This window comes from Priapulus caudatus, unplaced genomic scaffold, assembly GCF_000485595.1.
Source record: "Priapulus caudatus unplaced genomic scaffold, Priapulus_caudatus-5.0.1 Scaffold580, whole genome shotgun sequence".
NCBI classification, from domain to species: domain Eukaryota; kingdom Metazoa; phylum Priapulida; class Priapulimorpha; order Priapulimorphida; family Priapulidae; genus Priapulus; species Priapulus caudatus.
Window position 1 is genome coordinate 69,170 of NW_014577641.1, and position 26,015 is coordinate 95,184.

The 26,015-nt window shown below is 41.8% G+C and overlaps 6 protein-coding genes across 14 annotated transcripts; 3 read left to right on the plus strand and 3 right to left on the minus strand.

Moving 5' to 3' along the window:
- Window positions 1-6: 6 nt before the first annotated feature.
- LOC106811828 (ADP-ribosylation factor-like protein 4C) lies at window positions 7-3,076 on the minus strand. Its single transcript, XM_014815550.1, has one exon. It carries the CDS (start codon window positions 968-970, stop codon window positions 368-370), a length of 603 nt encoding a protein of 200 aa, XP_014671036.1. The 5' UTR covers window positions 971-3,076; the 3' UTR covers window positions 7-367.
- Window positions 3,077-4,119: 1,043 nt separating this feature from the next.
- Window positions 4,120-6,200, plus strand: LOC106811829. The gene is made up of 2 exons (XM_014815551.1): window positions 4,120-4,450; window positions 5,435-6,200. The coding sequence occupies exons 1-2, from the start codon at window positions 4,268-4,270 to the stop codon at window positions 5,819-5,821; spliced, it is 570 nt and encodes a 189-aa protein (XP_014671037.1). The 5' UTR covers window positions 4,120-4,267; the 3' UTR covers window positions 5,822-6,200.
- Window positions 6,201-6,534: 334 nt separating this feature from the next.
- LOC106811831 (IQ domain-containing protein K-like) lies at window positions 6,535-10,386 on the minus strand. 2 transcript variants are annotated; one of them, XM_014815552.1, is made up of 6 exons: window positions 9,210-10,386; window positions 8,432-8,529; window positions 8,241-8,293; window positions 7,594-7,671; window positions 7,296-7,380; window positions 6,535-6,940 (listed from the first exon to the last, which is right to left on the minus strand). In XM_014815552.1, the coding sequence occupies exons 1-6, from the start codon at window positions 9,310-9,312 to the stop codon at window positions 6,821-6,823; spliced, it is 537 nt and encodes a 178-aa protein (XP_014671038.1). In that variant the 5' UTR covers window positions 9,313-10,386; the 3' UTR covers window positions 6,535-6,820. The 2 variants fall into 2 exon arrangements, with proteins under 2 accessions (XP_014671038.1, XP_014671039.1); XM_014815553.1 differs by lacking the exon at window positions 7,594-7,671.
- A 123-nt stretch (window positions 10,387-10,509) lies between these two features.
- Window positions 10,510-19,991, minus strand: LOC106811832 (folliculin-like). Of its 6 annotated transcripts, none has more exons than XM_014815555.1 (14): window positions 19,929-19,991; window positions 18,025-18,182; window positions 16,277-16,500; window positions 15,960-16,111; window positions 15,575-15,721; window positions 15,056-15,240; window positions 14,660-14,810; window positions 14,299-14,446; window positions 14,009-14,181; window positions 13,639-13,752; window positions 13,283-13,361; window positions 12,725-12,892; window positions 11,135-11,237; window positions 10,510-10,827 (listed from the first exon to the last, which is right to left on the minus strand). In XM_014815555.1, exons 3-14 carry the CDS (start codon window positions 16,419-16,421, stop codon window positions 10,602-10,604), a joined length of 1,791 nt encoding a protein of 596 aa, XP_014671041.1. In that variant the 5' UTR covers window positions 16,422-16,500; window positions 18,025-18,182; window positions 19,929-19,991; the 3' UTR covers window positions 10,510-10,601. The 6 variants fall into 6 exon arrangements, with proteins under 6 accessions (XP_014671041.1, XP_014671042.1, XP_014671045.1 ...); XM_014815556.1 differs by having other exon boundaries at window positions 18,031-18,182; window positions 19,903-19,981; XM_014815559.1 differs by having other exon boundaries at window positions 13,639-13,695; window positions 19,903-19,981.
- LOC106811822 (Ig-like V-type domain-containing protein FAM187A) lies at window positions 16,487-18,220 on the plus strand. The gene is made up of 3 exons (XM_014815544.1): window positions 16,487-16,502; window positions 16,849-17,054; window positions 17,222-18,220. The coding sequence occupies exons 1-3, from the start codon at window positions 16,487-16,489 to the stop codon at window positions 18,218-18,220; spliced, it is 1,221 nt and encodes a 406-aa protein (XP_014671030.1).
- A 43-nt stretch (window positions 19,992-20,034) lies between the features above and the next one.
- On the plus strand, window positions 20,035-24,133 carry LOC106811834 (folate receptor alpha-like). 3 transcript variants are annotated; one of them, XM_014815560.1, is made up of 6 exons: window positions 20,035-20,249; window positions 20,531-20,758; window positions 21,417-21,602; window positions 21,908-22,043; window positions 23,260-23,412; window positions 23,920-24,133. In XM_014815560.1, exons 2-6 carry the CDS (start codon window positions 20,588-20,590, stop codon window positions 24,045-24,047), a joined length of 774 nt encoding a protein of 257 aa, XP_014671046.1. In that variant the 5' UTR covers window positions 20,035-20,249; window positions 20,531-20,587; the 3' UTR covers window positions 24,048-24,133. The 3 variants fall into 3 exon arrangements, with proteins under 3 accessions (XP_014671046.1, XP_014671048.1, XP_014671047.1); XM_014815562.1 differs by having other exon boundaries at window positions 20,531-20,605; XM_014815561.1 differs by lacking the exon at window positions 20,035-20,249 and adding an exon at window positions 20,306-20,377.
- Window positions 24,134-26,015: the final 1,882 nt, after the last annotated feature.

A 26,015-nucleotide genomic window follows, 5' to 3' on the forward strand; every position in this document is an offset into this window, starting at 1 on the left:
CACACACACACACACACACACACACACACACACACACACACACACACACACACAATGCAAAGAACAATAGGTATTACAACGACTGAGTGTTCACATCGACTCTCTCTCACTCCTGCACGACTACACATATATAAATATAGCTTCACTCCATTTGCCAGACCACAGTAAGTCTGAAGACGTTACGAGTAAAATAGAACTACCTGCACGACTGATTCACTCCACTAGCCATGGCGACACCACGGCCAGTTTGAAGCCGCCATGCGTAAAGTGAAACCACCCGCACGCGCCGACACCTGCCGCTGTCGCAGCAGGGCGCGACGATCGTTCATCGCCATCAGAGTGTTTGCACGCCGGTCGCCGCACGCCGTCAGGACTTCCTCGGCTTGCCTTTGCCGCTCTTCGCCAGCTTGCGTCGCTTGACGATCATCTCGTACAGAACCTCTAACGCCTCGTCGAGTCCGTCGCCGATGATCGCGCACGTCGGCTGCACGTGGTAGAGGTGGTTCGGCGACAGCTCGTGCAGCGCCAGCAGTTTCTCAATCTCGCTCGTCTCGCGCGCCTCGGGCAGATCCTGCTTGTTGGCGAGCACGAGGATTGGCACGCCGCTGTTTTCCGGGAAGCGCGCCGTCTTGTGCAGTTCCATCTTCACCTCCTCGAAGCGCTCGACGTCGCAACTATCGACGACGAACACGATTCCGTCCGTGCAGCGCGTGTACGCCTGCCACAGCGGACGCAGCTTGTCCTGCCCGCCGACGTCCCAGATCGTGAAACTAGTGCCCTTCGCCTTACCCGTCGTCATGCGGATCCGCTCGCAGTTGAACCCGATCGTCGGAACCGTGTTGATGTACTGGTCGAACTTGAGTCGGTACAGTACGGTTGTCTTCCCGGCCGCGTCGAGGCCTAGCATGGCAACGTGTAGCTGCATGGCGGAGCCACCGATACCGTCAAAGATCGAGCCGCCCTGCCCCATCTTTGTCTTCTTTTTCTTCTTTTTCTTCCCACCGTGATATCGATCTCTCGCACTAATCCGCCCCAGCAGAATCACCGCTATGTACGCTTCACAACAATGCACGGATGGCTATCGCGCGAAGTAATGGCGGCTTAACGCAGATCAGGGGCAGAGCCATCGCTCCGGCTATTGCGAGCACACGCGCACTGCGGCGACGCGGTCGTGGGAACCTCGAGCCGACGTCTGTCTTCGTGTTCTCGCTGTACTTTCGTCTCGCTCTCGGCACACGCACGACCCAGTTCGCGCGCGAGAATGCGTGACCGAGGCGTAGTCGCTTTCGCCCGGCGCACACTCGAGGAAGTAAGAGTACAGTAGAATTGCGGAGAGAAGACGAGACAAGAAGGAGACCCTCGGGGGAGAAACGAGCGTCGCGGCAGGAGGTATAGCGCAGAAGTGGATCCGCGCGGAAAACAAGGCGTCGTTCGACCAATGCACACACCTGGAACAGCGAACAGTTGTAAATCCGCCAGGTTCCGTCCTGCGACACGTCGGGCAATAAATCAGCGCACAGTGGTGACCGCTAATCAGTCAAATCAATCACCTGTAGGCTCTCTATCTCTCTCTCTCTGTTCTGAGTAAACGATGTTTGCGTGGTAGTGCCCCTGCGTGAGAACCGATAGCAGCACTGGTAAACGTTGCGACAGTGTTATCGACAATAGCGGCTTTGTGCGCGTTGTTTGCGCGTAGATCAACACTCAGCCACCTACAGCTCGCCGCCTCGCCTCCCTAGCATCGCGCAGCATCAAACCACGGCGTCGCATACCCTCGCCACGTTCATGACAGAAATCACTGCGATCCGGAAAAACCGCTCCGCGATATATTAATCACTTTGCGCAGCTCGCTGATTGCTGCTTTGTCTGCAGGTATTATATTACAGGTGCGCTCCGCTGCACCCCGCGCGGGGCCGGGGTCCCAGATTTCGCCTAGCAATCAACCTGCCCCGCGCTGGCCCACACCGACCCTATTGTCTCAGAGAGTCCGAACTTCTCAGCATGCGTTATAGTAGTTGAGGCTCTCGACGCTCAGATGCTCCTCACACACTCACGTATAGCGAGCGCAACACGCCGCTCTTTCTTAAGCCGCGCCAGCAATTCTTTTCGCGTTTGCAGCACTTGGTTGTCACTTATGTAAATCGAGGGGTGAACGTAACCGGGTTAGTGTCTTCCGTCGTTGCAGCTAGCTCGCAGCAGATATATCGCAGCAGCGCGACAGCGTGGGAACAAGATGTGCAGACAGATATCCTATATACGCTGGTAGACGTTGCTGCTTCCTTGTTATTTCGGGACGTCGTCAGGCGTGACACGTCGAAACAAGCGCTCGATAAAAGCGTCTGCGATGCAAGCTCACCTGCATCGCCCGCTGCTCATTGGCAACCTGGAATCAATGGTGTCTCGTTGCTGTCGTTACCGACTCTCTGGTCTCCCTCTCTCTCTCTCTCTCTTGGCTGCTGTCGCTGTCCCTATCGATGAATACGATCAGGTTGTTTAGCGCCCACAGGTATCAGACACAGGTGCGTTCGCCGGTAGTTTTCATTGTAAGCACCGACGTTTTCACGTGTTACAAATTGGGTTGTTGTACGGTTCAGTACGCTGGAATAGTGTGTCGTCAGTCTGCCGCGTGTCACCAGCACAGGTAGCAGACGCGCCGATGTCCTCGTGCGTTGATGACGCTTCTACGTGATCTGCGATGAACAAACAACCATATGCAGCTCAGTGGTCTTTCTCCTTTCCTCACTATCTCTCTCTCTCTCTGTCTGTCTCACGCAGAATCTTATTAGCGGCACGCGATCGCGGCTAGCGACAGCGTTACACGGAGTTCTGATCACGCAGGAATCCGTGAATTTCCACAGAAATTCGAGAAGTCGCTCACAAATCTGCGATGTCGCACAGATCCCCGTATATAGTAAATACCCGGGTGCACACTGCACGCTCGGGTCTACGGTTTGCTTGTAGTTACCGTCTTCGCTCTCTCATCCACACACTCCGAGCGACAACTTGCTGCTGCGGCTGTTGCTGAGTAGAGCACAACTGTAGGCGTTAGTCCCCATATCCCAATGAACACGAGCAGTACAGCAGATGGGAGCTCCTATTGATTACAAGAGACCCGCGAGGGAGGGCGGAACACAGAGCGTCTTAAATTCGCGTCTAATCTTGTATCTTGGGGTCCCTCTCTTGTATTTCACAAGGCACTGTTTTTCTTGGAATGTGCGGGGAAATCCTGTAGATAAGGAAATTCTGTCTACAAGTTAGCATTAATTATTTTACTTTCTCTAATTGATAAACGATCTAAGACGAGAGCAGCGGGAGGCAGAGTCACGGTGAAAGCCGGCGATGTCTCTCTCCCTATATATACATATAGATATTGATGTGGTTAATAAGAAAAAAATATAGAAATAAAACGTTTTATAGAAGTTGTATTCATCTCCCATGTGCCTAGTAACGATTTTGACAAAATACTGGATGTAGAATATTAGGAATTATCCAGAATACACTCGTTTATTCTCCCGTCATTCTCGAAATATCTGCGCATATCGCGTCATCTGCGTATTGTTCTGGGCTAAACGCCAAGATATAACAATTTATCGTATACCTCACAGGTAGCTCTATAGTAACTATAGCCCGCGTACGGTCAAGCGTTAAACCTTTAACAATTTGCTAATTTGATTGAACACATTTGTAATTTACACGTTTATTTTATATTTGAAATTATTCAGATATGAAGTGTACGTGACATAATTATGCAAGCCGGGAATATCGATCTGAAGATGATGATATTGCTATCTTTAAAAAATTGTCCGACAGTTGCGGTAGTGAAAAATAAAAGAATTTATACATTTAGCCGGGCCGACTTTGAGAGAGAGAGAGAGCGAGAGAGAGAGAGAGAGAGAGAGAGAGAGAGAGAGAGAGAGAGAGAGAGAGAGAGAGAGAGTGGAGGGCGAGATAGACACATATACAGCTAGAGGAATAGGGAAGGAAAAAGCTAGTATAGGCAGGTAACACAGACGGACATATGGACGGACAGTCAGAAAGGCAGACAGACAAGTCGAGCCCGCATCGCAGCGCCATCTGTTGTGTGTTTCCCAAATCAATCGTGCTAATCGCTCGCGTGACGTAGCCAACTGGAGAAAGATGGCAGCGCTCATGTAGTCACAGTACTCAGTAGTGCATGGTGTGTGATATACGATATACTCACACAAATTGGTGTAATTTTGTTGTTCATTTATAAAATCCAAAATTAGCATTGACTGTATAGTTAATCATGGCAACCGTTAAAGTAATAGGCCGGCGAACTACATTCCGAGGGAAAACTCTGTTCGAAATATTGTGCAATCTAAAAAACTTTGGCAAAGGTCGTGTCGTCGTCAGAAGTTTGTTCGAGGACAGATTTCCTACGGAACCCAGTTACTATGTTATAACAAGAGCAGCGCCAGAGATGGACGAGGTGAGCACGCAACTACTTATTCTATAGTTTCTCATATGCCAACTCGTATACTAACAATGTTACTAACATGATAACTACTGTCCAAACAAACAGCAGATATAAACTATTAAGCATTATGATAATTATCTTCAACAAACCCTTTGCTTTTGTAATCTGTACTTTACACTGTGTAAAGGTCTAAAGGTGCAGTAGCATCAAGAAAAGTGTTAAGATATTATTATAACTACATACATGTTATCAGGAGTAAGATAATATAGATCTATATATCTATATTATCTTACTCCTGATGTTATATGAATGATTTATACCTCATCTGATGATCGGTGAAAAAGACAACCACTATTTTGGGTTCTGGATATAAGCGCTGACAACAATTCATTTTCGCAATGTGCGACATGTGAAAATGTGGACAGCTCTTCTATCCTTGGGCCCTATTTTGACTAAACCTCCATACTAGAAGATATACCCTGATTTTTGAAGTTCACCAGCATAACCGCAAATAAAAACCCATGCAGCGATTTTAAAATGTAGACATGTATCCTATGTAATTATATAATGAGAACAATGGACAATGTAGGTTTATGGCGGTATATGTTAATTCCAATTCCTGTATATACCCTAAGATGTACTAGCTATCTGTTTTGTTGTCTTGTTTGAGAAAGTAGAGGTAAGGGCATTGATCTTTTGTATTTTTGTAATGTCATGGTTATACAATTATGTTCTATTGTTGACAACTTGACGTGCATGCGTCATCCTTTTTTGTGCAGCGAAACTCCTTGTACCTTGTACCTGTAGTATGAAACTGGCTAAGCAGCCGCTCGAGCAACTTCGCCCGTATTCTTGTTATGCACATCGCTAATGACACAATTACCTGGTGGCAGCGGTTGGACTCGAACCCACGCCTCCGAAAAGAGAGATTCTTTTTCTGTTTTACATCATCTCTTTATGTGTTTTTTTACATTCTTCCATCTTGTAATGTTGCAGAACTTTGACTTTGGCGAAGCTTGGGGCAGGAAAGTTTTTCGTGGCAACGAGCTTGGTGAATGGAAGATCATGGCCGGACACAAGGCTGACTGGCGACTCATCCCACGCGACGATGAACACAAGTACCTGAACTGGAAGCCTGCACAGCCATTTGTACATTCTGTCATTCCCCGCGAGCAACCATTTCCCCCTCTCCTGCGCGAGATCATTCGGCAAGAGATGAAGGCAGCTGGTAAGAGCACGGACAAAGAGGCGCTGCTGCCGATAAGCATACACGAAACTGTGTGGAACAGAGCAAAACTACGCAGGGATGCTACCCCTGCTGAGACCAACACCAGCTCACTTCCAACATCAGACAGTAGCAGTAATACTGATACACGAGTGTAGATAGGAAAATATAGCAACTCACAGCCACTTGTGCCAACATACCGAAGTCAACTCCATGTAGTTGTGATGTGTCGCAGGAAATGCCAATGATTTTGACTAAAATCCGAAGTGATGAAAAACAAATGGTTTTTATGATTTCAGCTAAAATCCATGTGACTCACTCAGATAACTGTTGGTACCTTGTGACTGACTGAAATGTACAGCAGTGTCAAATATATAGCTAAAAGAAATTACCGTTAACACTTAAATCCATGTTTATTGTTTGCTGTTAATATATAGTATACAGTACTTGGAAGCACTGTTAGTGTTATCGATGTTTATTGTAATACACAATCAACATGAGAAATTCCTAGTTACAATAAATTGTTAATATATGTCACTGTGACATGCAGAAGGTTCTATTAGATGGAATTTGGCCCTCAGGCTGCATTACTTTTGCGAGTGAGAGACTGGCAGACACAGATGCAAAGCTGTTGGCAGCTGATTTCATCATAACACAGTTGAGTTCCCTTTGTCAATAAAAACCACACAAGGGCGTGTACAGGGGGGGTCTAGGGGGTCCGGCCCCCCCCCCTGCTCGCGCAGAAAACGCATCTAAGGGGGTCTAATTTCAAAAATTTTCTCCCCCAGACCCCCCCTTCGCGTGCTCGCAAGTTTGGGTTACGGTTAGACCCCCCCCCCCTGGTACAAATCCTGTACACGCCCCTGCCACAATATAATCTACGTACAGTTCACATGTATGCTTCAATCCTATACCACTGTAAATGTTGATTCTCTTGAGATACAGGCCCAATGATAACATGGCAAGGTTACTACCACGAATAAAGACCTCTGGGTAGATCGTCATGTGCAGCACAATGTATGCACAATGCTATCAGTATTTTTAACCCCAACTTAAGTCTCATCAGAATTACAGGGTTGTTTCATGTGGTCTGCAGGCTAAGAGCAATTCAGCATCCATGTGCGTGCTTCTATCAACCCACTGGTGTGTCTGTGTTCTCATGCCGACTTTTTAAACATTTGCAAGATGCTGTCGCTGATTTGGATGCTTATACCTGACGTGCCTCGCATCTCTCGCTGGTACTGTCGTAACTCCTGCACTTCTGGCTCTTTGCGCACCTAATCACAAAGAAGCTTCATTAGTTAAAGGATCAAGTATTGGCAATACTGACCAACAGTTGGCGTTGATAGAACATCGGTCAACCATTGTCAGTTCAGTAGAGGAGAACTAACTTTCAACATTATGTTCCATTAAGCTAGGACCAGGGGAATCACAAATTCCATATATATGTATATGTATATATATATGGATATTGCTTATATGCGCAATTAAACTTGTATGTACAAGTGTGTCTATCATTTCCATTATCCTCCTTATTAGTGCTTTGGTTTCTGAAGCTGAACTTTAACACTCTAGGTCTAACACTATAACACTAACTATAACACACAGTCTCTGATCAGTGCTGACACTTACCAGGAAGCCTCGCCAATAAGACTGTATAACGGTGGCTGCTTTTTCCTCACTCCATATGAGGGATAGGGGAATAGTTGGTCGTGGGCTAATAGAAAATCACATATATATATCAGCTCTTGATCATATATATAGCCTTCGTAATAATTGAGATAATTTCAAAGCATTCAATTGTTGTGCACTGATTTACATTGCTCTGCCATTTACTGGGAATTATTTGGAAATGCGAATTTCTACACTGTGTAATTGATCTTTATTGAAGTGGGATGAATAGATAGATGTTATAGTGATGTTCCCATACTGATCTTTCAACCAACTCCTAACAAAGGGGATTGATTCTAAGGATATGTCTTCATGGTTAGTCCGCCGGGGATTGTTCCTGTAAGTATAGTGATAAAAATTCTAGGCCATCTAACAAATATACACTATCACAAATTCACAGAGTATTATATTGTACAACTATAATCCTTTGTGTTGCTGAGCACATGCAGTATAGACATATAATGATATAATCTAGTAGATATATAGGGCGCGTTTGTTTGGTTGGATCCACGGATCTTGATCTTATGGATTCGTTGATCTGACTGTTTGTTTGGTCGGATCACTTGATCTCGATCCACCGAACCCGACCCTGCTAGCGAGGTGGATTCGAACGGGATCCAATATGGCGGCCCGTGCCTCAGCCAATCACAGCTTGTTCTTTTTTATGAACCATTCCGTGATAGGCCACAGCAAAATGTGAACTGGTGAAAGTGAATTTGCGTTTGTTTGGTCGGATCAGGATCACATGATCGCGATCCGACGGATTCGTCCCAAACAAACACACCCATAGTATAGAGACTGCTAAGGATTATCAACAATACACACAGCTGTGAGGTTCTACCGATTGTTTGCATGTTTTCTTCAACAAAATAATACTGGGAAATATAGTAAACTATATGAAGTTACCTGTAAAGCCACTCTGTCAGGAAATCTAGGCCATTAAATTTTGTCCTCTTTCTCTGTTGAGAGAAAATACTTTACATCATATTTTTCCCAAAATCTATTGAAAATTGACCTAATTCACACATTTACTGAGACTTGATTTACACATGAACAGGAACTGATAGTGATTTTGCGTTGTTTGAAATATGTGATACCTCGAAACATTTTTCTTCAATAGCCTGTCTGATCAGAGCATCCAGTCCAGGCAGCAGTACAGGGAAAATAAAAATGTCTAGATAGTCCACTGGTGAACCTGGAAGATATTACTATGGAATTTCTTGAAGGATTGAAAATTCTAGATTGCCTTTACAGTCTACTGTGCGTTCAGCACGTTCACCTCTATTTGTAGCTCTGCCCATGTTATGTACCCTTTGCACAGCCACAGTGCCAGTGGCACAAATGGCAGAGCAAAGGGCGACACAGTTAGTAGCTCTAGCACTGTAGCCTCCATTACTCTATTACGGAGTGATGGAAGTTGAGTGCTAGAGCTAAATATAACGTTACGTACTCGATTCACAGCTCTAGATTCTTGTGTGCATACTTTTACATACATTGTACAACTACAGTACAAGGCTAAACAAAAATACTCAAATACTGTGAACTTTTTTTCTAATGTATGACAAACAAGTGATACACAATTTCAGGTCAATCATACCATATCATACTTAATAGCTAAAATCTGTCATTGTGCGCCATTGCCATTGGGGCGTTAGCATCAGGCTTAGGTTAGTCTGCAGTGATACTGTGATAGTGTCGTCGCGCCACAATACGCTACAAATAGTCAATACTCATACTGCACAATAGTCAATAGGCTAATGTACTTTACAAATTACAATGTATTAGTGACTATGGCTCACTGGCTGTGCCGCACACCTACCTAATGCTATATGTGGAATTTATAACACAGAATGGACAATGGTAATATTTTCTCACATTCATCTACTTCAAGTTCAACTTGATTCGACCGTAGGTGTTGTAACTCTTTTAATAGTTTATCTGGGTGTAGACTTTCTGGTGCCACTAACACGTCTTCCATTTCCGTTTCTGACAGCAGAAGAAGAGCGAGCAACTGTCCTACAATTTACTACAAAAACTAATAACTTGTGATGTCTTATTGATTACACTGTTGACCTACTCTATAAAATGAACTACACACCGGCGTCCGTAGTTACTGTTTACTAAATTTGATTGCAGAGGGAGAGCCACCTTGTGGCGAATTTCTTAATAAAAATTACACAAATAATCGCGTTTTCCAGTAAAAATCAACATCCATTTATTCCTGCCGCTTGATACACAATATATTATATAGACGTAAATAACTACTACCAATTCTCAAAAATAATCTTTAAATGTTTATTAATAAGTTTGATTCTTCATATTAATACTAATACTAATTACCATAGAAAATTGCCTTCCAGTTTTAGATATAAGAACTATATGTATCTGCTGCACATTGTGCTGTCAACCAAAACATAGCTTTTATAGGTAATACCTGAAAAACACTATCAGCAAGGATATTTAATGCTATCCTATATTAAACTTGATATAAAATGCTTAGGTTGCACTGCTTGCAATGGTTATGTTTCAATATAAAACACTGATGTTTCATTACATTATGACGAACCCCTGATTATATTAATTATGATTTAACAAACCATTGACATTGTATTATTATTAACACACATTGAAAATATAAATTTGTACTTGGGTTGAATGAGATAAATATGTAATTTTATTTACTATGTACAATTTAATCACGAAATAAACCCAAGATTCAAATATATATATATATATATATATATATATATATATACACTCACCGACTCACGCACGCACGCATATACACATAGCTACCACTAGACATTAGTAAGCTGGATCACTGCAGCATGATGTAGCCAGTGATCAGAACATGAAGTATACCTGGTCCTTCTTACACAAGAATATCACAAATATTCGAAGGAATGCAGATGTGATGTAACTTACAAGTGATTTTGTTCATTTCCAAAGTATTGTACCACTCTGCAACACACTACTATGTAACGCTCATAGGGTCTATGTCCCCCAGGGTACTATCGGAGGGTACCCTGGGTACGGTTCGATGTATCGGAACGTACCCTGGTGACTATCTGATATGGTTACGGTTAGGGTTAGGGTTAGGGAGTAGGCGTAGGCAACTCCCTACTCGTTAGTGGAGTAGGCGAGGTACGGTCCGGCAAATTAGATAGTTACCAGGGTACGTTCCGGTATACCGGACCGTACCCAGGGTACCCTCCAATAGTACCCTGGGGGACATAGACCCTCTCAGCCTATGTAACGCTACCACTATTACTGGCCAGTGCTTACGTCGCAAACTTCGTAATAGGAATCATTAGATGCTGTGAAGGATGACTCAAGGGCATGCGTCTTATACTGAATGCTCAGACCTGTCATCCAGAATTTGAGCAATGGTTCATCGTGCGGCCCTGCCCCTAGCACTCGGAGCAGCTTCTGCACCTCCTCCTGAGAGTGACTCCCACTTGCCCGGCTGAACTTAAACAGCACCTTCACCTTACTGCAACACAGGACAAAATATAGAGGTAAGCATTGTCACAGGGGCAGGCACGGTATTTTTTTTTTTTTTTTAGAGGTCCATATTTATGTATCCACGTCATGGCTATAGCGGTACATACATACATGCCCACATTTATGTGCCAATACAATGCATCGACATTAGATAAGGAGTAATATAATAACTATTATATTACTCCCGATTAGATAGAACTACCTTCTCGCAGATAAAAAATTCCTCAGAATTGTTAGCCAATCAGTAGCTCAAGCATATCTACTCATATTTGCTTTAGTGTTGACGAACAACTCACTTCATCCACTGCTCCTTCATAGCAGTAAGGGAACACTCAAGTACTTCGTTTGTAAATTTTGCCTGCACCATAGCTTGTTCCATCTTCACGAGTAAGGCTGGATCTGTGAAGACAAAGATAGATATATTGGAACTTATTATGACCAAAATTAAGAGGAAATGAAAGTGTCAGTGACACTGTAGCTCACCTTGGGTGTGATAGAAGAGGGAGGGGGGATATATAAAGCAAGAGTATATATGGGAGAACTCCCATTATATAGCATATCTCACATTATATACTCTTGATAGTGATATATGCATAAGTTTGATGCGAAAATAAATGTTGAACAACATAATCTTGACGAGAGATGGCGCTACGCCTAAATGATTGCCATTTTGGTTTTCGAATATCGCGCAAATAAAAACAATAAAATATTCCAGTCAAATTACTGTAACGAAGAATCTAAAACACAATATTACACGTATATAGGTATGATTGTAGAGTTGTTGACCAGTTAGATGAAATAAATGTAATAGCTAAGACGTTGTCATCTCTTCCATAGGAGTAACAACTGTTTTGGGCATAGATATACACATTCACATACCAAAACTTAACAAAATCAAATGAATTTAGATGGCCATTTTCATTTTTGCCAAAAAGTGGGTGTGGCTCAAAAGTAGGTCGACTGGCGTGCTCCAAAATAGGAAGTTCAAATCTCTCCCATAGGAGTAACAACTATATTCAATTTGAAACATGTGGGTCAAACGGTTCTTGAGCTATCGTTGACCATAGGCAGACATGAAATGCATAGTGAAATTGCCAAAATCTACCTAATTTGCATAATTAATAAAAAAAAATCAAAACCCGTGTGATATGTTTTGGGGACAGTCCTTATTCGTTCACATACTAGAAATGAGCAAAATCCGTTGAACCTGAATAGACTTATGGCCATTTCCATTTTTGCCAAAAAGTGGACGTGGCTCGAAAGTAGGTCGACTGGCGTGATCCACAATAGGACGTTCAAACCTCTCCCATAGGAGTAACAACTGCATGCAATTTGAAACATGTGGGTCAAACCGCTCAAACGGTTCTTGAGTTATCGTTGAACGTAGGCAGACACTGAAATGCATAGTAAAATTGCCAAAATCTACCTAATTTGCATAATTAAAAAATCAAATAAAAACCTGTGTGATATGTTTTGGGGCCAATCCCCAGTCATTCACATACTAGAAATGAGCAAAATCCATTAAACCTGAACTGACTTATGGCAATTTCCATTTTTGCCAAAAAGTGGACGTGGCTCGAATGTAGGTCGACTGGCGTGATCCAAAATAGGACGTTCAAACCTCTCCCATAGGAGTAACAACTATATGCAATTTGAAACATGTGGATCAAACGGTGCTTGAGTTATCATTGACCATAGCCAAATGTTGACAGACGGACAGACGGACGTACGACAGATGACACCCCATGGCAATAGCTCATCTTGACGATGTCAAGGCAAGCTAAAAATCACAAGGTATTTATTAAGCTTGTACAGATTATTATATTTGGCTATAGTGGTAGTTTCATACAACTCATATATAGGTTCCATTATAAAAAGGAACTTACACACATCAGGAAGAACAGTCTTGCTGCTCACAGTAAATGTATATCCATCAAATTGGTCACTAGTGTCACTAGATAGTGACTGAGCATCTTTCGGTGCTAAGATGTCGAGTACACTGTACTTATCCGCCTCACTCACGTGCTCTGGGATTTCCACTCCTAATTCCAAACCTGTTAAAATTTCCATAATGTAAGGCTATGAGGTTTCTAGCAAAGATCAAATACCAATTTAGTGTGCAGTGAGTGGTGGGTTTTTCGAGTCCTTTTAATGTTGCAGCTACAGTGTGGCTTTTGCAACTGCACTTTTTGTTAGATACTTGAATAGAATCCTTGTAAGGCAATAAAAGAAGTAGATTACACACTACAAGTCTTATTTGTACAGAGTGCAATATTGCAAAGTATCTTATTATCTTACTCTTGGTAGCAATATTAAACTTTAATAATTTAAATGTATTGGAGACACTTAAAAGACCTACCAAAGAAATTTATGAACATACATGCAGACAGGAGTACATAGAGACCATATGTAATCCTGATGGGCACAAAAAACACTTGATTTACCTAAGAAATTACACATCCAAGAATCTACATAGGTGCTACTCCAGGCTATGACCCGACTGCATCCTTTAGGGAGGAAAACCTGAATTGAAGAAAGTAGTAATACATATATGCCAAACAACTGAGAATAACAGACATATTTTTATATTGCCACCTCAACTCGGTGTTGAACCTAATATGAACACAAATCTGCTTTACTGATGATGTTGCATACATGAATACTCTACATGAATAAAACTCAAAGCTCAACAACAGTTCCGTACTATTAGTAAATTTACATCATCATAGTAGCATCAATCTTTACCACACAGGTCGGTGCATTGAATACTGTACTACAGCGAGAATGTAACTCAGCTAACCTGTAATGCCTGTATCACAGACTTGACAAGCCATCTCTGTGATCCTCTCACTATAACCTGGTTGCCAATAATGGTGTGGTGAGCCAGTGTATTGAATTTGTCATAAGCCAATACCTAATCACAGTATAAATACATAGGTGTCAAACTGAAATGCGTTTTTAAGGGTTATGGTAGACAAAACATGAGAAAGAATACATTTAAGCATTGAACTTTTCTCGTAACATTAAACACCATGCAAAAAATACAGAACATCTCGTGGCTTTTGTTGCAAGAATGTCTTTCTGTCAAAAGCAGGATGAATGAAATGTGTAAACAGCTATCAGCTAATTCCGATGTCCAATACATTACAACATCAACAATTATATAATACCCTGAGCAGATGTCGGATGTTTTTAAACTCTGGACAGGAGCTTTCGTCATCTTCTGCCTCACGAGTCGTTGCAAGTTGTGATTTCTCCTCCTTATCGGACTGGTCATCGGCCCCAGTCTTCTTGCTCACCTCTAGTGTTGTTGTAAACAGTTTGATGAACCCTTCCTCAGTTTCTTGTGAAAAAGGACAAATATACGTATAGTGGGGGGGGGGAAATGAAATCTATTTTCGTATACAGAACTAGGTGATATGATGGTTAAGGATTCAGTCATGCTTGCTTATATTTCTACCTTCCAATCTCTCCATGTCAATAACGGTGTCTTCTGTTGGCGGTCCTTCAAACAGCTTCTCCGTCATTCTGTTTCCACCTGCCTTGAGAAGCCATGTGAACCACATGTGCAACCGAGCAAAGAGATTCTTCTCATGGGTTAGCTCCACCTGATGACAATAAATCATAACAAACATTTTGCATCGCGTAATGAACAGTGTTTCTTCACCAGTAATTAAACACCTCCGGTACATACCGACTCTCCGAAGCAAAATTTTGATAGATACATATTTCACAACTATGCCCAATCTTCACTTCAATGTAACTACAGTCTATACATAGAGCAAATGCTACAGCGCCTCTAGACGGATGTGTTTGCCCACCAGGGACCGCGCTGGCTTATTCATGCCCCTATGCCGTAGGAAGTCTCGTGGGTTGACACTGCTGCTAAGGCGTAGTGATCTCTGAGGGCATTCCGTTTGCTCAGCTTCATAGACCTTCAGAGCCATCATCTGTATCTTGTCGATGATTATCCTACCAACAGAAATACGTAAAAACCTCTGCACATAGTTTCATGTCCAATTTAGGCCATGATTCACTGACCATAGTCAGCATTTTTTAGATTTCCTGGTTACGACTAGACCAAATAAAAAAGACTTGCTGGATCTGCAACTTTCAGCTATAAACTTGTGATTTAAAAAACATTGCTCTGGTATCAACACATCCGGCTTACCATGAGAAACGATACACCACATATTCTGCTAGAGCCTACACCTTACCTCAAATGTGTGACGAGGAACGGCCAGGAGTTGAGGAGGAACACTTTATCCGTCATGACGACAATGATGCTGTACCATCGCTGGAAGCCGCGCGCATGGCTGTCCTTCACGAAGAATGTGTGACTCAGCACGTGTCCACGCACATCATCGCCGAAAAATATCGGCCCCTCTCTCCCAGGACACACCTAACCATAACAAAAGCTTGAGAGTCTACAGACAAGACAATGTGCACAACGTTGACAATGACATGATAATGAAAACACGTGCAGTGTTCCGCATGCAAAGTTGAGACATCATAGACTGATGATATTCATAGCTATTTATGTTTCTGACAACAGGCCCTATATTTCTTCAGGTGTCTTTTGGTAGGATACGAATGAATGTTTCTGTTAGTGCTACAGTTACCTATATAGGCGATGTTTGGAAGATTATGATTGAAAGTTTCTGTTACTGCTACTGTAGTTATCTCTACTAACTGATCCTGCTCATGAGGCAGAGTCAGCTTCTGTTGCCACTCACTTCACAGCTGAGACTCCGAACGCAGGCTTGCCGGACTATGCTGAATATCTCTGGATGGCATGGGTACTGGCTGCTAACATAGCTAACCTTAGCCTCATGATCATTACTGACAAATCCTGGCTGCCCTGCTGCCATCGACCTACACGCCTGCAAGAGAAAATCAAATATGTGTGTTTTTCGGCTCCAATCGTGGAGCAATGAGCCTCTGCAACTGCATTGCTTTGGTTGTATTGATTTATGAATTATTTACATAGCAATCTCAGTTGAAAATCTCAGCATGACACTTACATAGTGTGACACTAACGTACTAAGCGACTATCATACCGAGAGAACACTACAGCTCTGCGGAGCTCAGTTCAAGGATTCAAGGATCTCTATTGCATACTTCACACATTTCTGTGGTCCTTCCTGCAGCACCGGAAGTGATGGGAGATTGCGGTGTGGGTGGGGTGGAAGTCTGTGGTGTTCTGGGTGGTCGAAGCCAGTGTTCCAAACTACCGTAGAACGAGAACTGAGAGCTTTGCTCCTGTCCCGAGCCTTGAAATTGATGAACCAGGTCATACATCAAATATTGAGAGTACCAGGTACGCATTCTATATAAGGTTGACGACATAGCCATTTTCGCATACATGAATAAGTTACTATGTAATTAGTTACAAGTTTATTCTACAACCACTCTGCTGCAGCAATATGTATAAATACCATTGCTTCCATCTTGGCTCTCCGTCTGACTGGGTGAAGGCTCTAGCAGGTGTGCGGGGACCTGAGAGTGGAACGCCTGGGTAGAGAATACGATGCTAGGCCCATGAAGTTCGCAAAAGTGACAGAGTGCAATCACAGCATTCATACTTGCTGGTCCACTTCAGCAGGCAGCAGCAGCATTGGAAGGTCACACACACACACACACCGAGGATGGAGGTTGAAACCTGTAAAAATTTACTCTCGTGTGGAAAGACATTCTCACGTAAAATATGCATCTTGATTTACATGAATGATATGCTTTTGTATGAAGAATGACTCCAACTGTACTTTCTCATTCGTAAATCGGACTTTAACCACAATGCACTTATTTATTAACACAATGCAACAATGCATTCTAAACATTCTAAGTGTAATTTTCGTAAACAGTCTAGTCAAACTAATTAGTGATAACATATATATCCCACTATGTCCTGCGTGTAGCATGGCAATATATAACAACACACAAAATTACACAGTAGATCTTTGCGGGCACCTAGCACTTGCATCAGCTTTGCTCTGCATCTACATAATAGGGGTCACAGCAGAAACTGCAGAGCAAGAAGCCCTAGAGAAAAATTATCATGAATGTCTACAGGCACTCAATAATGATGATGTGACAGTCAGAGAAAAAGCCAGACTTGTGCTGGAACAGCAAAGCATAGAGCTTCCGTGTGGAATGTGTCAACACCCTGACCGAGAAGCATCGGAGTACCGTGGCAAGTGGAAGAGAGTTCTACAGGCATGTGGTCTTCACAGCACATGTAGTATAAAGGACCTCCACTGTTACTGAGGCATTATTCATACTACGTAACGATTTTTGTAGTTTGATATCAACAAGAACTAGCTAAAAAAAAAAACGATTTTAAAATTGTTGATGTGTGCTGTGGTGATAATTTCTCATTACAGATGGGAGAGGAGAGAGTGGAACATGACAGTGAGAACATTGTGATCACAAGCAGCAGTAGTCTATTCATCCGTCGAGCCCAGCTGTCCGACGCCGGTCAGTACCTCTGCATCTGGCTTGGTCAGTACTACTCTGTCTACAGACTTGATGTTGTGAGAACGGAGAAGCGAGCAGTGGTGTATGACACAGACATCAAGGGAGCACGGCCTGCCAAACCTAAAGCTTTACCCCAAAACAACCTCCAACTGTTCACAAGCTGGACCGACTGGAGTGACTGCACCCTGTGTGGAATGCCCGGCAGACGCCACAAGATAGGAATATGCACGCTAAAGAAACTGGATGCCAATGAGTCAGTTAAACCTGTAGACTTGAGTGTGTTACACGATTACCCTGGGGGTGTTCCATGTAGATCAAGCGCTCTGCCCGAATATTTCGCTTCCATGGGAGAGATTTGGTCAAGACGTAGTGAAACTCTTGTTGGCACGTGTGAGGTTGCCTGTCCGACTGTGCCAGCAGAAACCAACATCACAGACGAAAACGGCATCATTGTTGAGACTGTACGTACCGGAGAGGGCCTGTATTCCATTCGACTGCCTCCACCGAGCATTCCTCCCATGGTAAAGCGGAAAACAGTGTACGAGAGCGAAGGCAGTAACATCGAGCTTGTGTGTCCCAACAGTGACTCGACTACAGGAGTAACGTGGCAGAACAATACGGAGATAATCGACCCGATCAAAATACGCAGATTCACCCGCGGTCGTATTATAATCGACGACAAAAACGCGCTGCGATTAAGACGCCTTACACTGACCGACACCTCCTTGTACAGCTGTTGGATGAATCAGCGACTAGTTGCAACAGTCAGAATCGTGGTAACGCTTCGGGACAGCAGCAGGCCAAGTGACTACATTGCGTTTGCGGGCTTTGGTGCGGCCATGCTGACCGTGCTCTGCATTTGTTGCACTGCATGCAAAAATAGAAAGAAACAAACAGTAAAATGACGAGATTGCTTGATGTGCAAGTTGATTTGTATGTTGTAAGTTTAGAAAAAATAACTGCAGTAAATTTGATCAATTATAACCAAACTGTAAATGGTGTGTAATATCTGAGAACACAGACTCTACCCAACATGGTGACAACCAGGCCTAATATGCAACCATGCCTATAGAATATTATAGGCAACCTGTCTATAGAAAACCCTATATATATATACAACCTTGCATATAAGCTATATGAAAGGGCTCTCATTGTAGAGTAGAATAGTACGAACAAAAAAATGTATCAACTTAATATTTTTATGCAATAACTTCCCAGTTATGCACATATTGAAGAGAGATTTCAGCCATCGTCTCTTGTACTCCAACAGCTTAAATCACATCCCCTAAAGTCACATCTGGCAGCACGATGGCAGAAAACTCTGCAATTTGTGCATAGCTTTGAAGCTATTTGGTAACGTGTGAAGTTAATCCATTTTTACCTAAGATTCTTCAAGAAATTTAGATTGTTGGAGATCAACAAGTGGCACACAGTGCGAGAGAGAGAGTGTGCACAAGATAAAACAAAATGTCACACCGCCAAAAAAAGGTCTGTGAGGTGTGGCAATTTTTTTGGGGGTGTGTTTGCGAGTTTTCGTGGTCCTAGCAATGAAGAATTCCCCACTCCAGAATTTTTTTGAAAAAATGGTGCAATTTGGTGCATTCTAAGCTATAATTCGATTTTAGTGCAATAAAGTGTAGTTTATTGATGGAAGAACGGTGATTTTCGTCAGAGAGGCGGTGTTTTGGACAAATATCTGTGTGGCGGCTGAGAATTTGAGCGAGGCGGCCCGCCTCGCTCGTGTCAATGCAGGGGAAACACTGTAACACACAACCCAACTAGCATTACCATACACATAATTACTATTATTACCATGAACACATGCATATATATAGTAGTCAGGCTATATATACAGGATAACTCTAAAGCGGTTACTTATACATAACAAATTTAAAGACCGGTGTTTTGTTGTTATAGTCTCACAGTCGCAGCCTGTTCGGCCTAACACTAGCTCTAGGACTATAGTCCGCGTACAGTTGCCGGAGGCCTGCAGGCAACTGTACACAAGCTATAGTCCTAAAGCTAGCCTAACACTAATTACCTAATTATCAGTGCAATAAATTTTATTTGAATTTAACATAACACTCACAGTATTGCTGATACTGATAGGGTCTATGTCTCCCTGGGTACTGCCGGAACGTATCCTGGGTACGGTCCGGTATACCGGAAGGCGGAACGTACCCTGGTAACTATCTGATAATTGTGATATGGTTAGGGTTAGGGTTAGGGAGTAGGCGTAGGCGACTCCCTAGACTCGTTAGTGGAGTAGGCGAGGTACGGTTCGGCATATTAGATAGTACCAGGGTACGTTCCGGTATACCGTACCCAGGGTACGTTCCGGCAGTACACAGGGAGACACACACCCTGGCAGCCACAGTATTCGCTTATCGGCTCATACTCATAGTCATGACTCATAGGGTCTATGTCCCCCAGGGTACTGACATGAATGTATAGTCTAGACAATCCGTCGCACAGCCTGGTCGGGCTAGTAGTAGTACTAGTAGTAGTAAAAGTATGAGTACGATTAGTAATAGTACTAATACTAATAATAGTTAAAAGCACATGATGTTCTAGCTCATTATCTAACACTGGTGTAAGCTTGTAAGTTGTTACATGTATGACTACGAAATTTAATGTTGCATGACAGCTGACGACGACAGCCACTACCAAATGTATCTCAGCGCCCTCTGTAAAATACTTTAAGAACTATAGAGGCATGTCGGTTTGCGCCTTTGGTTTGCGCGTATCACATTTACTCCAGTAAACACCATGGCCAGCAGCAGTAAGCGTCTCAGTTTCATGCATTGATTTATGCATAACGAGATAAAGGATCTCATCTTCTACAATCCCTGATTCAACCTGGCTGTATGGCGTCGCTAAGATGAAAGCACATTGATGAAGGAACGACGTCTGTGATTTATAACATCCAAATAAGTGAGTAGCTGTACAAAAGGTGGCAGCACAACGATATTAGTAACACGTGGTTTCCGTGCTTTTCGAGGCCCGAGCTATATTTATATTGATTTATATACAATACATTATACATGTGCTCCTTGTTCGAGGTAAGACTGCGGAAAGGTAGATAATTTGCGAACGTCAGAAATCATTATGGTTTATACAAATAGCATGCGAGTTAATAGTAAGTATTTATTAATAATAATTAACCACGTAATATTATAACCGATCGTCCGATTCTTTATCTATTCCTATTGCAGCCGGTGTCGCATCATTGACGTTGGCAGTTACCGTCCGTCAAAATCCGTACCATAATAATGAACGGACCAACGCAGGTACTCTGTGTGTGTACGGTCGTAGTTAGTTTGTGGCTCGTGCCTCTAACAGTTGGGCGTACCACTGAGGATCCAACAAGTCTACTCAATGTGTGTCTTAGAGGACTTAATCACAAAGAGAAACCAGGACCACAGGACAAATTATTTGATCAGGTTTTCAACATGTTAATTGTATTAAATATTTATTTCTAGGAGTATCGTATTGACAAGCGGTTGGTCTTGTTTTGGAGAGCAAAGAATTCTGCTTAATGCAATACCATAAAATTATTCTAGACTCGCAGACAAAGTAGAATAATGTTGTCGTGAAATAGCACTATTTTCCCGTTTTTCCGTTGTACACTCTAGGTATTATTAGCTCTTGATACAACGTTATTTAAGTCAGTATATGAACAGATTGTATAATTTTATTGAAACGTTTCAAAATGAAATCTATAAGGCCTAAAAAAAGACGTTTGTTTCCGCTAACCAAACCGAGTCGAAACTTTATTGTGATCGGCAAAAAATTATTTTTTTGTTAAATATTTTTAAAAAATTCAAAAAATTCCAACATGATATTGATCGGTGAATGTATTGATTTGATTTTGAAGTCATTATATGGGCTGTTATGAGTATAAAACAAGTATTTGTATACAAGTATAAGTTAGAATACAAAAAAGGTATTTTTTAGGCCTAAAGTAATAATCCTTCGGCACCATATAAGTACTATATAAATGCCATGCATTAGGTACATATCATGTAATTTTTTCCTTTACGGAATTGTTAGAGTGATTTTATATATTCAGTTTATTTGATTAGTAGTGGTCTTCTGCAGTGCTTGCCATGGCAGAACCATTCGTGCTGTACACACGAAACGACTAAAGAGCTTCATCAGGGCAACATGTACAATTTCAATTGGAACCACTGCAATCAACCAATGGGAGATGCATGCAGGCGCCACTTTGTACAGGACCTGTGTTTTTACGAGTGCTCTCCCAACATTGGACCATGGCTAGTTGGGGTTAGTATATGTATCTATAGAACAATGCATAGCAAATTATGCAAGATTAAGTGTTTTATTATTAGATCAATTCATATTGTGCATAATTTCTTTCAGTACCTATCAATATTTAGAAATGTGTATGTGATTATTCAAGTATTATATGTTACAAATTTTGGCAAACTGCCATTGCATATAATTTACTTCCATACTTATGTATCAAGGTTACATTACTTGCAATGTTCATATTTTAGTTGTCAAAGTAGACGAGTTAAATAGCATTTAGTAGGCAACAGTAATTAGGAGCCTTTACTGTATTTGGACAGGTAGATATGAAAATCCGTAAAGAGAAACCGCTTGATATGCCACTATGCCAGAGTGAGTGTGACCACTGGTGGGATGACTGCAAGAGTGAGCTCACCTGCTTAGACAACTGGGGCAAAGGTTTTAACTGGACAGGAGGTGACATATAGCATCGCACATGGAAGCCTTGTCATACATATCATCAAGAGCGTATAAAGAAGGAGAGCGTACAACGGTAAAATGCTGAAACCATGTTGCAGTATTAGTCGAATTAATAAACTTTTTCCGTTTTATTTTGACGATTCTTTGCAGTATTATTGATCAGCTGTCCTACCTTGTTCATATAAAACAAACCGCATGTCCCTACGATGCCCATACGCTGAGATAATGAGCGGTGAAAATCTGGTATTTTCACTGAACACCGACTAGACATTAGTCAGTACTGCATCACTCTCTCGAAGTGTTATAACTTCGGTGAACCTCGCGTGTTTCCGTCAATGATTGACAAATGGAATGAATGACGTCTGTTATTGATTGCCATAGTGATGACCCCCACCTGTGCCACCTCACGCCCACCTCACGCTGGATGTATAGTAAACTCTGGTAGTATTACGTGAGTCAGCGCCACTATGGCGCTACACAGCGGCGACCGGAAGCAACACACTGGAAACACTTCGAGAGACTGATGCAGTACTGACTAATGTCTAGTCGGTGTTCAGCGAAAATACCAGATTTTCGCCGCTCATTATCTCAGCGTATGGGCATCGTAGGGACATGCGGTTTGTTTTATATGAACAAGGTAGGACAGCTAATCAATAATACTGCAAAGAATCGTCAAAATAAAACGGAAAAAGTTTATTAATTTGACTAATACTGCAACATGGTTTCAGCATTTTACCGTTGTACGCTCTCCTTCTTTATACGCTCTTGATATCATCGCTCTGTGATAATTATTAGTACTATATGATGGCACATCATGAAATGGAAAAAGTTGTGACTACGACTAATATTATGACTAAGATGTTTCTGAAAATGATCCCCTGACTGTCATGATTAGTTTTCAATCTGTAAAGTTACAAAAATATTGTACTGTTTCTCTGTTTGTCAGTCATTAAAAAGCAGGAACACTGAAACCCATCCTTTAATAAGACTTGGCTTAGCTAACTCTCATTTGAAAATGTGTGTAACAGTTATGCATGAAAGGCATGAATTTCTAGGCAGAAATGCCTAACTTGCTTAGTGTAAAATAGTGAGGAATTGATGATCTTCTCTTTATTAGATGATCATGAACGAGATTGGGTACACAGGCAAGTTTTGCAGTTATTGATGGTCAGATTCGAGCCACCGCTCACTAATTGTGATATTGTATTTGCAGCAACGAACACTTGCCCGATGGGGAAGCCATGTTTCTCATTTGCACACATGTTTCGCGATGCACAAACGTTCTGCGAGAATGTGTGGGATCATTCGTGGAAGGTTGTCGATGATTCAAAACCCTGCATGAAGTTACTTTTTGCTCCATCTGAAGGTCAGTAAATACACATTATACTCTTAAATTAGGAATATTACTTGTTTATCGTTACCTTTATCGAACTTTGAGCTATAGTTAAATCGACATGGGTTAAAGTAGTGGATATATGTTCCCCATTGAGATGGTCTTAGCATTCTATTCCACACATCCTAACAATTATTCTGAATAAAAATTCAAAAGCGCAACGTCATTACCTGAAAAAATCGTCTGGTGTTATGGCAAAATCCCAAATTGTTAAGTTTTAAATTCAGTAAGATCTTTAATAACAAAGGTGAAAGTCTGATAACAGAAATATGCGGGTATATACTATTTTTTATTCAATATGTATAAAATTATTCTTTCCAATTCTAGACTATTTTGTTCCTCTTGAAGAATGCTCGTAGTGCTACTCTGTGTACTGAGTAATTATATATAAATGATATACTAAGGCTTCAAGGTGTTTTGTAATTGGTTGTTATTTGATGACAAGTTTTTTGTAATTAGTGCATGTGTTTATGTCCCCAGGTAATCCCAACAATGATGTGGCCCAATGGAAGGTGAACCAAATGATTGCTAATGTAGCTCCTGCAGCACCATCTAGTGTCAGGATAGCACAATTTCTGGTATTCTGCACATTGTCATTTTTACTCTGATAATTAATGAATTTTAATAGGGCATATGTTTATTGTAATACAATATCTATCAGGGTGGAGAAACATGAATCTTTATTATGCTGGCAGTGAGTTTGTGACATTCTCTCTAGTCTTAAGCCGGGCGCACACGTGGCGATTTTTATCGCTAGTACTGCAAAGCTGTAGGCCCGCCAATTTTGGAGCAAATTATAGTAATAAAACAGCATATATCATGTTCTTCCTTGTGTTTATTAGTCATTATCAATGTCCATAATCATAATCCCCAGGGTTCTCCAAGCTTTTTCATTATAGCATGGGGGTGCTGGTCAGTGCTACAGGAATGTCCCCCCCCCCGGAAAAAATTTTAATTGTAGAAGCTCTGAGATGCATTCTGGGACACTCTGTGTGTAAATTTGAAGCACTGCATGTGGGGTGAAAATGTTTGTTTTGCATGGGCAAAGCCATCGGGAAATTCAAAATAATAATGGAATAAAAATACCAAAATGTAGGGGTGAACTTGCTGGTTTGCTGGTTCCAAATCGAGTTCACCTCTCATAAATCAGAAAACCTGACATATACCAGTGTTGGAAATATCAGCTGGTCCCATAGTCCCTGACTGGTAACTTTTCAGCAGGGCTGGCTACTTTTGGACAGGACTGGCTAATTTTCAAGAAAATTAAGTACTGTAGCTTATATTGCGGATTTAGTATTTTTTTAATCGGGACCGGATGGAATTTTTGTCTTATTTCCAACACTGCATATATACATACCAACTATACTGGTACTGTAAATCTTCTTACATCATTTTACTCATTTGTATTATGTAGTTTTACTATCGACAGCTTTACAATACTGTTCTGGATCTGACTTACATTTGCCTTTGGCTATGTCCACTGTTTGTATTTTGTTATTGTGGGGTCTACCCCTAGTGTTATGTACAAAAAATACAATGGCAGGAGTGGTCGGTAAGTGTACCAGTCTACTCTACCTTGTGTTAGACTGGGTTACCTGCCCCGTAATAATGCCGTTGGAAATTAATTCACGATTAAGATTTCTTGATGAGCTAGAAAACACTCGGATTTGAAGTATGAAAATGAACATGATTGTGCCAGCTAGCCTACACCAGTTGGTTGGGATTGATTGTCAGTTCAGATGCAAAATATTGAAAGCAAAAGGTTATACACCATAGATTAATTGGGTACACGCGTATATAAGATAGCCGAGTCGGTTTAGAGTTAGTGGTAGGGTTAGAGGATTTCTACAGATAACAGTTTCTTAGTGTTTCGAATTTTCGGTGATCAATTAGCTGTAGGATCAGGGGGCCTGTTTTATCAAGAAGCTGTAGGCCCGGCATCGAAACTGTCGGCAGCGGCATGGTTCGCACAGTCCTTGAAAAGTCCTTGAATTTGAGGGGAGTCCTTGAAAAGTACTTGAATTTGAGGGGAGTCCTTGAAAAGTACTTGAATTTAGTAAATGTTGATTTTGTGCTTGAAAAGTGCTTGAATTTCATGAAAATGTCTTTGAATTTTTAGAAAGAATCCTTGCCTGTAATAAAAAGCTATAACCACGATAGACAGTTAAATGATGATCATAAATTACAGTAAGTCAGTAAAATCAGTCAGGAAATCAAGGTATGTTGTAGAAGTGACAGTGTTTAGAAGTGTTTATTAATGTGATCCAGGTAAGTTTTAGAGGTGACATGCAGTGATTAAGAATGGGGTTATTAAATTAATCCAGGTATGTTTTGTTCTGTGCATGAATTCAGATAAAATGTCTGATAAAATGTCCTTGAAAGGTCCTTGGGAAAAATTTCAGTCCTGTACGAACCATGGGCGGGCCGACGTGAATTTCGAACACTGCACGATAGCCGTTCTTCAAGTTATTGGAATATATTTAATTTTTTTTCTCATATTCCTATCACTGTAAATCCCACTCGTAATATCGAAAAGACATGGGCGGATCTGCCAGATTTCAACGCATTCGTCCTCC